At 48.7% G+C, this 12,779-nt stretch overlaps 2 protein-coding genes across 2 annotated transcripts; one reads left to right on the forward strand and one right to left on the reverse strand.

The window, feature by feature from the left end:
* Positions 1-1,507: 1,507 nt before the first annotated feature.
* Positions 1,508-5,824, forward strand: LOC120850505 (multidrug resistance-associated protein 1-like). The gene has a single exon (XM_040223009.2). The coding sequence runs from the start codon at positions 1,508-1,510 to the stop codon at positions 5,822-5,824; it is 4,317 nt and encodes a 1,438-aa protein (XP_040078943.2).
* Positions 5,825-6,674: 850 nt separating this feature from the next.
* On the reverse strand, positions 6,675-6,911 carry LOC120850506. The gene has a single exon (XM_040223010.2). It carries the CDS (start codon positions 6,909-6,911, stop codon positions 6,675-6,677), a length of 237 nt encoding a protein of 78 aa, XP_040078944.1.
* Between the last annotated feature and the right edge of the window lie 5,868 nt (positions 6,912-12,779).

Genomic DNA, 12,779 nt, shown 5'->3' on the forward strand with positions numbered 1-12,779 from the left:
CGCGACGTCACGAGAAGAGCGCTAAGGCCTTAGGAGGGAGGCAAGAGAGTGTGTATGTGTGTGTGTGTGGGGGAGGGGGGGGGGGGGGGGGGGCGAGCCGCACTTTAACACGTGAAGAGCCGCAGCTTGACTACCCCTGCTTCAAAGTAACGAAACTTACCCGCCTTGTAGCTTAAAACCATGGTTGTCAGTTATCTGCACCTTTATCTGAAATCACCTGAAACACATTTCCGTCCTCCACAAATGTTCAAACAGTTTGCAACAGAGCAAAGCAATATTACATGAGCTTTCTAACACCTAATCTAATGCTGAGGAAGTCATGACGATCGGCATGCAGTTGCGCCCGCTCTACACAAGCACCAAGATGGCGGCGCCCACGACAATATTAAGGAACAGAGTGCCGATACTCTAAGCGTAGCTCTTTTAGTTGCGCTAGGAAAACCCAACATGAAGGGGCCCCTAGAAAATCGGGGCTCACCACAACGCATGCGCCGAACCCGAACCGTGTTTAGGATTCGGGAGTGCGGTACATATACTGCCAGTCTGGGGTCTTTAATCACGCAGTAGTGATCCACGACCGCACGTCGGTACGATGCTCATCCAGATCGAAAGGGACAGGCGTGGGGATGGAACCCTGGATTCCTGGACATACACTATATACAGCTGGGTTATGCAGCACGAGCTTTCGCTCCACATGCATGCTCCTACACTACATTTCACCTTATGATGTACCGCAGGGAAGGCTACGAGAACGAGCTCCTAGCTTTAGGGAACATCTTGCCGGCACAAGCTCTCGTGCATTAAGGGCAGCTGCCAACGCTGTGAGCTCGCGCTTCTAGCCTTCGCTGCGGTACAACATAAGGTGAAACGGAGTATAGCTGCGGTGCGCTAACGCACCCCCGATCCTCCCTCGATTCCTCTTTGTATACCAACGCTTTTGCTATACTCTGTTTCACCTTATGTTGTACCGCAGGAAAGGCTATAAGCGCGAGCTCTTTGCTCTGGGGCATATCTCGGCGGCACAAGCTCTCGTGCAGTAAGGGCAGCTGTCAACGCTATGAGCTCGCTCTTCCAGCCTTCGCTGCGGTAAAACATAAGGTGAAACGGAGTATAACATTTGGAAATTAGTTGGCAACGGCATCGACGACGACGACGACAAAAATAAAGAAACAACAGTGTTGGCGTTGACCACTGCACCATGTCCAGTCCTTTGAAGGAGGGGCATTAGTGGTCTAAAGTTTTTTATTACCAACGTTAAGGATCCGAGGACTTTATGCGCTGTGTTGAGCAAGCGTCCACGGCGACAGCATTCGTGATTCCAAGCCAAGGGCTTCGGAGTGAGAGCCACACCATGTTTCATAACCGTTTTCAACGGGCAGTCCTGCTGCCGCCAAAGGATGGTCAATGACCGACATCACCAGAGCGCCAGGATGGACCAAGAATGAAACGCTCAATGGACAAGTGTTGAGGCCATTTTTGACGATTGTTCCTTGGTCGCAGCTCGGCCATGGGTTTCGAAGGCTTCTGCAAGACGCCCTTCTGGGATCTCAACGTCACGTGGCACACAGAGAACCCCCAGCTGACACCTTGCTTCGAGTTCACTGTACTCACTTGGATCCCTTTCCTGGTTCTGGTAGTGTCCTTACCTTCCAAGATGGCTTCTTCCCTGGGCCCCAAGGTCAGGCCGTACCCGATGACCTTGCTCACCTATTTAAAGTACTTTATGACATCTTATCTTTGCCTCATATATAGCCTAGGGATCTACGCGGATCATTCATCTGGCATCCCCGACTCCGAGTTTACAGCTTCAATTGTACAGACAGCAGGTTGCTCAATAGCGCTTCTGTACCAGATTGTTGATCAGAGGCGAGCGCGAAGGACATCTGACGTCCTGTTTACCTACTGGACGATGAGCATGCTGTGCTCGTTCCCCACGTATTATAGAATGTTTCGGAATACGTTCAGCAGCCTCAGCACTGTGCTCCCGTCTGGGTACCACTACACCGTCAGCATGATTGTGTTTCCAGTCATCTGCTGCCTCGTGGTTCTATACTCATTCACGGAACGTCACATCAGCGACACGAGAAAGCCTTGTCCGCTGGACGTCGCGTCACTGCCGTCTTCCGTCAGTTTCGAGTGGTTTACTCCGCTAATTCTAACTGGCTTTCGCAAGACGCTCAAGGTCGACGACCTCTTCGCGGTGTCAAAGAAGCTCAAAACTGTCAATAACTACACCAGATGGATGTACAAAAATGACGAGACCATCGAGGGCCATCGGCTAGTCCTGTCCCTTTTTAGGACTTACTGGCTGACTATACTCGCTACTTGCGCTATGATGCTGCTTTTCACACTCTTTAGGACATTGCCCCCTGTCCTGCTGACTCTGATTATCAGGTACGTCTCTTCTAAGCAAGAGACGTGGAAGGGCTACATCTATGGTGTCTCCATCTTCGTGGCGGGCAAGATAGGCATGACGCTGCTTCGTCACTGCGACTTTCACTTTGTATTGCTCGGCTTACAAATCAAAGGCATCCTTGTGAACGCGGTCTACAAGAAGACCCTTCGCATCGCTAGTGCTTCGCTCAGCAAGTACACAATCGGTGAGATCATCAACTTAATCACGGTGGACGCTGACAAGGTCTACCAGACGTCTCTTTTGATGGGCCAGGGTTTGACAGCGTTTTTTATGTCTATCACCGTAACAATATGGCTCTGGCACTTTGTGGGACCCTCTGCGCTTGCGGTGCCTGTAGTGACGCTGACCCTCATTCCCTTAACAGCAGGACTCACTCGTGTCTGTAGTGGGTTACAGCAAGGACTAATGATCCTAAAGGACAGTCGACTAATGTACGCTGGCGAGGCACTAGGGAACATCAAGATCCTTAAGTTTTACGCTTGGGAGGTGCCTTTCATGGAGCATATATTTGATCTACGCGATCAAGAGGTGGCGACACTGAAAAAATACACCACTCTGGCAGCCTTCATGAGACTTTTTTGGTTTACGTTACCATTCATGCAGTCCCTCGCCGTTTTTTCAATCTACATGTTCGCGAGTGGGTTGACCACACTGGACATCGAAACCGGCTTTGTGACCATAACACTCTGCAACATGCTTCGACAGTCACTGGCTGTCTGCCCTGACGTCATTTCCAATCTGATTCAGACACGAGTCGCGTTCCAGCGCATTGGAGAGTTTCTGGATGCTGACGAGAAAGATTCAGAACTTGTCGGTAACAACCCAGGATCCGGAGTTGCTATTCGTATCGACAATGCCTCTTTCGCGTGGTCCACCGCCACGGACGCTCCGCCGCTGCTTAAAAACATCAATCTGACCGTAACCAAGGGACAGCTAGTGGGAATCTTCGGGCTGGTGGGCGCTGGAAAGTCTTCCTTACTCAACGCGATGCTGGGCGAAATGTGTCTTATTGAAGGTACAATTGACATTGAAGGATCGGTCGCCTACGTGCCGCAGAGAGCTTGGATCATCCACGGTACCATCCGCAAAAACATCACCTTCATGAATGAGTACGAGAAGTACTTTTATAGGAAGGTCGCGGACAAGTGTTGCCTCAAAAGCGACTTCGACATGCTTATGGATGGTGACCAGACTGAGATTGGTGAAAAGGGCGTGAACTTGAGCGGCGGGCAACGCCAGAGAATCAGTCTGGCCAGGGCAGTCTACCTTGACAAGGACGTGTACTTACTCGATGACCCGCTGAGCGCCGTCGACGCCCAAGTTGGCTCCAAGATCTTCAGCAAGGTGATAGGTCACCGTGGGTTGTTGCGGGAAAAAACGAGGATATTCGTCACCAACAACTTGAGCCTCCTGAAATTAGTTGACGTGGTGGTCTTCATGCAAAATGGCAGGTTCTCAGATTACGGCAGCTTCTCCGAACTTATGGCCAAAGGTGGCGACTTCGCGAAGGTCGTCACGGAGCATTCGAAAATACCACACGAAGAAGATAGAAGGGACAGTTGCGGACCCGTTGCTCGCGTACTGAGCCTCATGAGCGACAGTGCGGTGGAATTCACCGTGACCGGGACAGGGGCAACGAGAGCAAACGCCCTGGTCGGCGCGGAGGTGGCCCAGGTTGGCTCTATCCAGAGACACGTTTATACAAACTACGTGAACCACATGGGCACCACCTTTCTCCTCGTCGCGTTTACTGGTTACATTCTTTGTAGAGTCTTCGACGTCAGCGCGGGACTTTGGATTGGAAGCTGGAGTAGGGACGCGCAACTTCCCAAAGAAGAGCAGACCGTCGCGAAAAGAACCACCCGAATAGTGGTGTTTGGCGCCATTGGATTATTCATGGGCATGTTCGCTTTCCTGGGCACATCGATGCTGTCCGTGGGAGCTGTGAGGGCCTCAAGAACACTACACGAAAATATGCTCAGGTGCCTATTTGAAGCTCCCATGTCCTTTTTCGACACAACTCCCCTAGGTCGGATCCTCAACAGAGTCGGTAAAGACGTTGATCAACTGGATATTCAACTTCCAATGATGGCGAACATGTTCTTTGAATTATTCTTTCAGTTACTTGCTATGATCATTCTTATCACCGTCGTTTTGCCGTCGTTTCTCATAGCCGCTGTGCCGCTCACAATGCTCTACCTGTTCATGCGCAAGCTTTACCTCAAGACACTGCGACAGTTGAAGCGTCTGGAATCCATCACTAGATCGCCAGTGGTCAATGCTTTCGCCGAAACACTCGATGGACTTAGCAGCATCAGGAGCTACGGTGCCGAGGAACTCTTCATCGATGGATTTTTGACAGAGGTTGACAAGACCCAAAACTGCTCTTTTTTCCTCCTTATTTCTAAGCTGTGGATGATTAGTCGTTTAGACGTTATAGGCTGCACGATGATTCTGGTCACCGCCTTCCTGATAGTATATTGGAGAGGCCAGATGGCGCCCGGTACGGCCGGTGTGATTCTCTCGTACATGCTCACATCAACATTTGCCTTCAACAACCTGATTCATTTTGCAGCGGAGGCAGAGGCAGCCATTGTGTCTTCGGAACGGGTCGAAGAGTACTCGAAGATCGAGGGCGAAGCTCCGCGTCGCGTGGACCCGAGTCCTCCAGAAGACTGGCCACAGAAAGGAGTCATCACCTTCGTCAACTTCAGCGCTCGTTACCGAGACGGGCTTGGACTGTGCATCCGCGACGTCAACCTGGAGTTCGAAGCGGCCGAGAAAGTTGCGATAGTAGGACGGACAGGCGCCGGGAAGTCGACGATGACCTTGGCCCTCTTCAGAATCCTGGAAGCAGCTAAGGGAAGCATTCTCATCGACAATGTCGACATATCTAAAGTGGGGCTGCACGACCTGAGGTCCAAGCTGACCATCATTCCCCAAGATGCCATCCTGTTCAGCGGCACATTACGCATGAACTTGGATCCCGAAGATCAGTTCGAGGACATCGAGTTATGGGACGTCCTGGAAAGGACCAAGCTCAAAGGTCGCTTTCCAGAAGGACTTGAGACACCTATCTCAGAGGGAGGGCACAACATCAGTGTGGGCCAAAGGCAGCTGGTCTGTCTGGCTAGGGCCGTGCTCAAGTCGACCAAAATTCTGATCTTGGACGAAGCCACAGCGGCAGTGGACGTCGAGACAGACGCGCTGATTCAAAGAACCATCAAAACGGTGTTCAGAGACAGCACCGTACTAACCATTGCTCATAGGTTAAATACTATTTTGGATTCGGATAAGATCGTTGTTATGGCAGACGGTGAGGTCATTGAGGTGGGTTCACCGGCGAAGCTCTTGGCCGACCCAACAACAGAGTTTTATTCAATGGCAAAAGAGTCAGGTATTGTGTGATGACCACACGCAAATATTAAATCCATGTTATACACTTTCCTTCTCAGACTTCCCTGGTTTCTTTGTGTCGATTTTCAAGTTCATGTTGCATATTTAACCGTTCCAGAGACGCATAAAAACGAAGGCAGCAACTCGAACGTGAGATGCATTTACAAGTGGAGCATGTTTAAGTCTGCTTCATCTATATCCAAATAAGCGAATGAGTCTGACTTCGTTTTAATCGGTGACAAACAATCGATTCTATTCCAACTAGAGAGCGTACACTCAGTTTTATAGATACAATAATCACCTAGCAGACTGGACAATTGGGCGAGTTGGTAAATGTTCATTATAACTTACAGTGCGACTACATGTATTTTCAATAGAATCAGAGCCTAGTTCAGCGCTTGTCCTGTGTTTTCTCCTCTGTCTGTCTTTGTCCAAGTCGCGCTGAAAGTTATAATGAACAGTATTCATTATTCACTAAAATACATCAACGGCCCTCGGATCTTTCCAGGGGAGTAACGTACGAGGTCGCAGGCCGAGCGGGGGTGAACGAAACTGACGAATGCTAACACTTACACTCAAACCCAAACGTGCCATCATGCACCACAGACTCAAGGAGTATGAAAAGACGCACGTTCAGACAATGGTACCCGTACACAAGGTGGCATGCATTCATTCAAGGACCCAAAATTGGACCTAGGCAAGTCCAGAACTAGTTCCGGGCTGCTAGCGGTGAATTAGTGCCGGACTACTTGCGTAGTAGTTCTGGAAAATTGTTTTAAATAGCCCTTGACTACCATTGATCAGTACTGGTGCTGGATCGAGTTGGACACAGGCTCCAGGGAGGAGACAACTGCGGCCAGTCTCAGTAGTGACAGTAGGCTCCGAAAGCCGGCAGTTCTTGTGGCACCTTGCGGTCGTCCAGCTTGCCGAAGCCGTTCTTCTTGCGCTTGCAGATGTTGTCGAGCGGGGCACGAACCGAGCTCCAGGACGGGCTGTTGGAGCGCTCCGCCTTCTCCCTGACGCGCGCTTTGAGGTCGCCCCACTTGCGGTCCAGCTTGTAGCCGAACAGGGTGAGGAAGCGCTTGAAGGAGTTGGCCATTACCGGTCAAGGGAACGCGCCTGCACGCGTCGGCTTCGAGGGCTGCTGTACCGCTGAACCGATGCTGAACCAGCTCAGATCCCGCCTCGCGATATATACGTTTTTTTTTCTTTTACGTATCCTCTCCTCTGTGGTACTGTTGGTTCTGATGACGCTGATATTAATTTGCAGAAACACCAGAAAAGAAAAAGAAATGCGAAGAATATCTGCATATGATATCAGCAAGTTAGACATTGTCACCGAATAGGTTAGGTCGACGTTTCTCGGCATTAAAATAAAAAAATTTAAAAAAATCCAGATTTTTCTTTTTTGGTTATGTGGAGTGTGTAAGAACTATACGTGCTTGTTAACGTAGCAGCTTGGGCGAGTGTGTTGCACATGATAACACACACCACAGCGCACTATAGCAAATAACACTCACACCTTACACACGAAAAATAAAGCAAATTCAAACAAACCGCGCGGTTTGTTTGAATTTTGCTTTATTTTTCGTGTGTAAGGTGTGAGTGTTATTTGCTATAGTGCGCTGTGGTGTGTGTTATACGTGCTTGTTTGGTGGGGACAAGGCTAAAAGACGTGCGAGCAGGACGAGGAAATACACAGGCAGGGCGCTGTCTGTGTGTTTTTTCGTCCTGGTCCTACGTCCTGGTCCTACGTCCTGGTCCTACGTTCTGGTCCTACGTCTTTTAGCGCTGTTCCCTCCAAAGAAATATACACCACCAACAAGCCGAACTACATACCTTCTTGTAAGTACGTGGCATAGCTGATAGCTTTACACACGCGCCAAATTACAGCCGTCATTGCTGACCTTCTCTTGTCTTACCGAGATGCCGAGCAACTGAAATGGTAATTGACGTTCCTCTACAAAGGCCGATGCTTTAGAAAAGGACACCGTTGAATTTAATGTCGCAATAAGCTGACCTGCTATACTAAAGAGGAAGTGAAATGAACGAAATAAGAGAAAACAAAAACTGAAGGTCAGTTATGGCGGCGTCCATGCACAGCTGCTGCAAAGCGTCTATATACACGGGTGATTATTGTTGTTATTCTGTGTGTGTGTGTGTGAGGGGAAAGGGGGAAAACCAAAAAAGTGTAGGCAAATGCAAAGTGTCCCCAAAAATATTTACATTTTTGTTTTAAAAATTTCCGAACGCTTATTTTCCGCCCAAATGTAGCGCTAGCGGCCCTAACCAGATGCCAAAATTTCAGAACTAACCGTTACGTTATTCAAAATTTAGAAGTGATTTCCTGAAATTTTCAGTGGGCAAATTACGGTTGACGGAGCCCTTGAATACATGATGAGAATAATATGTTTAGCTAGTTGGCTAAACAATATGTTTAGCCAACTAGCCCACCAGATGATTTTAATGCCTTGAATACATGAAGGGGCTCTATGGCGCCGGTTACCGAAAACAGGCAAAAATTAGCCGAATTTTCGCATTCAAATTTTCAGAAAATCACTTATAACTTTTGATTGAGATAACGCAGTTCGTTCCAAAACTTCAACATTAAACTTTTTTTTTTTGTACTTAATTTATTTTTGTACAGCATTTGGTGTGAGCAAGGCCACTGGTCGGGAAGGCCCAAGCAACCTAGAGCACTATATAGCTCCTTCGGAGCAGAGTAGCGCAATCTAGAACGCCGCCTCTCGGCGACTAGCGGCGAACGCCCGGAGGTTCCAACTATTGTCAGAAATGCATGGAGAACGTGAGAAAATCGTTGTTTCTTCAGTTTTGTGGGGTTGTACGGAATGGCAATTATTTTTTACATAATAATGGAACATTTTAGAATATTTTGTGCAAAGTTTTGTGCCCCGCAAGGGCGTGACTTTTTTTAAAAAATTGCCTGAGCGGCATCACGCAGCAGACGACACGGCGACGTCACACCATTCACGTGACCCGCTCCGACCAACCCGAAAAGCCCATCTCCGCTGCGAGCAAAAATCGTCTGCTTCAAACGCCATTGCCTTGGAAATTGCCTTCTCAAAATTTGCACACGCATCCGATATTATTAAAACTTTGATAAATGGTTTACTGCTTTACTAACTTCACGACAGACTAGTTTTGAAAAGTGTGAACTCGCCGTTCATTTTTTAATCAGCCGTGTTGTGTCGATCTCCATGTATTCTCCCATAGGGCGGGCCGCCTCCTGGAACCCTGAGCACCACGTGACTCGCGCCGAGCTGCTCTGTCGGCCATGTTGTCGGCAAAACACGGGGTTCAAAGGATTGCGCTACTCTGCTCCGTAGGAGCTATATAGTGCTCTAAAGCAACCCAACGTAGAGAACTGCCTTTGGCGATGCTGCGCGATGCTGTTTGCTCGCTATTCTTCCTACTATAAACGCTGAAATTCGCAGAAACCTTCCAGTTACAGCGTGCAGAACCGACACGCGCTCCGCTTGCGTGGACCAAACATGGCGTCTTGGCTAAAGTTGTCAGCATCCTAAGGGAAAAGCGCGCCAAGAGTGCAACCGCTTTCGTACTCGTCCCTTTTCTTTTTCTCTCGCCTGTAACCTCGCTTTGCTGGTCGTCGTCGGCGTATTGCGGGGCCGTGCTATAACGGTTTTCTGGGTCAGCGCGATACGCAAGTGCCGTTGCGTCATCAGGCCAGCTGACCCCGGGAGTCGCGTGCGAACTTCTCGCGTCGTTCCTCTTTCATTTTGGCCGGCTTGTTTCTATAGCTGCTTTCAACGGACCGCCCGTCGGCTCCCCCGAGACAAACTGGCGCCGTTTCTATATATGGGACCTATAGAGCTGCAGCATCTGTCAGCTGTTCAACTCCAGATCCAGCTATTACAGTCTGGTACGACGCGAGAATCGCCGTAGAAACTGCACACACAGAAAAAGCAACGCTCCACCCAATGCCCAATGCGGCGAGGCCCGTTATAGCGTTGCGTGGTGTTTGGATTTTTTAATATGTAAAGTATGCACAGTAATTATCATTATTATTATTATTTATATGCGTAAGTGATGTGTGGGTTGCATTGTGGTTTTCTGATCACTGTCAAAAATTCACGGTCGTGTTTCACTAGTGGCAACTCTCACTGTTTAATCATGTTTACTAGATCCCCTCTTCGTGTAATGCACTTTATTTGATCTGCCTTTGAGGAATAATAAATTGATCTGAAGTGAACTGGGCGTAGTGTACGTTCGAGAGCTTAGGCTATAGCAGTGGTGCTACACTGGTTACATTTCTGACCTACAGCGAAGGCAGCGAACGACCACCGGGGATCAAAAACCTTCCGCTGTCTAATCAAACACAAAACGCAATCTTTCTATATGCATGTACGATCTCTCATATGATTTATTTTATCGAAAGAAGAGCTATAGCCTGGAGGGCTGTTGCGAAAGAAGTCGAGTCGTGACGCGAGGTTTCAGGACACGGTTACGGCACTGGACAGAATTAAAAGAACAACACGAGATGCAACAGTTACGAAATCGGCACGCTGTAACTATCGGAGACAGACTGAAACAATATGCGTACATTGCCAAAGGGAAATAATACCCGCGAATTACGAAGACATCAAAATGTTTGTTCGATACGTTTCTTTTAAATGTACGAAATGAAATAAACGTCTGCGCTTGCGTCATTATAGCCATATGATAGGCGTGTATATCCGGTGAAAAGTATGTAAGGATCGTCGCGTGAGTTAGAGCGGGTCGTGGCTAGCTCCACCTAAATTGCATCTCACAACGTAAATATTGCGCAAAAAAAGAAGTGTTTTTTTTGTGTGGAAAAATTTTACAAAAGAATCTTTTATTTTTTTTTTTATTTTTCTTTTAAGCTGCAGGCACACTGATAACAGATCACACAAAAGACAGCCTGTAGACAATAGCCGAGACTTGTTTCTTTCCTGCCAAATTGCACTCTACGAGAAGTTCCAGATCTCGTCTATTGTTTTTTTCCGCAGATATCACGTTTGTAGAATGCCTTGATCGTCAATGTAGCCACATCCTATGATGTAGAGATCACGAAGGTCTCAACCTGGATGTCTCCTTGTATGGTAATCCGATTTTGTGTGTTATTATTGTTTAGAGATGGCTCCCCTGCACGTTTGTGCAGTGGCTCGTGCATATGAAGGGAGGCGGATAATTTCGATCAGTACTACATATTTGGGAAGGGTTCTAGTCGGAAGGTGTCAACTTCAATGCAATCACTATATTTTTCTCGATGTGCCTAGAGATGTTGAACATGATGTTTCGTTCGCTTGTCCTTGCGGACATCGCAGGATCCATTTGCGGGTCTAATCCTATATAACTTGAGCTCGGTTATTATAGACCACACGCAAAAAGAAAAAAGCGCTATTTAGTGTACTCACGACCAATTATTAAATTTCCGCCATAGGGGAGGGTTCCTGTACCTATAGTTTCGCCCGAGAGAAAATGGTCCCGGCAAAGTGGGAGTCGTAGATCTAAAATATGATCACGTGCTGCACCCTCGACGCAACGTCTTCGATAAAAACCGTTCACTCACCTGAGTAGCCCAGTTCACTGCTCGTGTGACGAGCCTTGCGACATCGTTGCTGACAATTCATTATCCAGAATTTGTTTTTGAACCGGAACCAAACAGGCTACCGACCCACTAAGTGCACAAATACGTTGTCCTAATATAATCAAAACAAAGGTAAATACAGATGCGCCTTGTCCACAGCTGGAAGATGGGGAAAAAAACAGTAGGCGGGCTCTGATTGGCATGATGATGATAGCTGGTAAGATTTTTGCATATGGCCAATCCGCAACGATTAGGGAGTTTTAGTAGATCATTGCGATAACTCCGATAACGATACCGACAACGATACGATGCACGCGAAAAAGGCGTCAGTGAGTGTGTCATCGGGGTTATCGAAACGACCTACTAAAGCCGCGGGGCCCCACTGCTTTTATATCACACAAGGGCAGTTTGCTGACGCTGTGAGGCGTGTTTCCTATGCGGAGCGAAAGTTTGTCTGCTTCTTTTGGGGGGGTTGTGGTGACGTCAGAGAGAGGCCGAGCTCTGATTGGCTCTGATGGAAGGATAGTGGGTAGACCTCAAGGCAGCTTGCTTTGAGGTCTGGACACATCCGTGTGTCTGGACACACATCTGGACAGATCTGGACGCATTACTGGACACATCCACGCGTCAAAAAGCAGTCTTGCTGTATGCAAGTAGTGTAGTACAAGGGCTGCCAAGACTGTGAACTTTATTTTCAATGCTATATCTCTTTTCGTCTTGGGGACACAGGAGAGGAAGGGGGGGGGGGGGGGGGACACGGGGGGGGGGGCGATTATTAGGGAGCCGCGAGCCGCACTTGAACCCGCCAAGAGCCGCACTTGAACCGGCCAAGAGCCGCATGCGGTCACCCCTTGTTTACGCGTTCGCGTTCTGCGTGTATACGTCGTACGCACATCATGCGTCCGGTTTGATTATACGCTTGGTTACGGGGATGGTTTGTGGGTGGTTGCAAATGGCGTTCCACTCAGAAGTACACGCATGTACTACATAAACTCCCCGGGGGGCTATGAGACGAGCTTCAATTTATTCCGGTGTGGGGCCAGCCGCGCGAGCCGACGGTCACCATGCTACCGCAGGCTCCGACTAGTCGCATTTAGTTTACCAAATTAGGGAGTTTTAGGGAACCGTTTTTGCAGATCCGATAAGGTACGATGAGCCCTGCGGTACCAACAGCGCATATACGAGTCTTCTGCGATCGCGCATGCGCAGTTCGTACCGGAGGGCCCATCGTACCATATCGAATGCGCAGAAACTATTCCCTAAAAACTCCCTAATAGGGACGCCGCGGGGCGGGCGCTTAAAAGCATGCTTCAAAGGCTCCGGCACGGTACGCGGAACCCGGTAATGGTTTACTAAAAGTCCCTAGTGTGGAACGAA

This window comes from Ixodes scapularis, unplaced genomic scaffold, assembly GCF_016920785.2.
Source record: "Ixodes scapularis isolate PalLabHiFi unplaced genomic scaffold, ASM1692078v2 PGA_scaffold8__174_contigs__length_109621045, whole genome shotgun sequence".
Classification (NCBI taxonomy): domain Eukaryota; kingdom Metazoa; phylum Arthropoda; class Arachnida; order Ixodida; family Ixodidae; genus Ixodes; species Ixodes scapularis.

Excerpts from the sequence above, each read along its gene's own strand:
- LOC120850505 (XM_040223009.2), top strand. The coding sequence starts at position 1,508 with ATGGGTTTCGAAGGCTTCTGCAAGACGCCCTTCTGGGATCTCAACGTC.
- LOC120850506 (XM_040223010.2), bottom strand. The coding sequence starts at position 6,911 with ATGGCCAACTCCTTCAAGCGCTTCCTCACCCTGTTCGGCTACAAGCTG.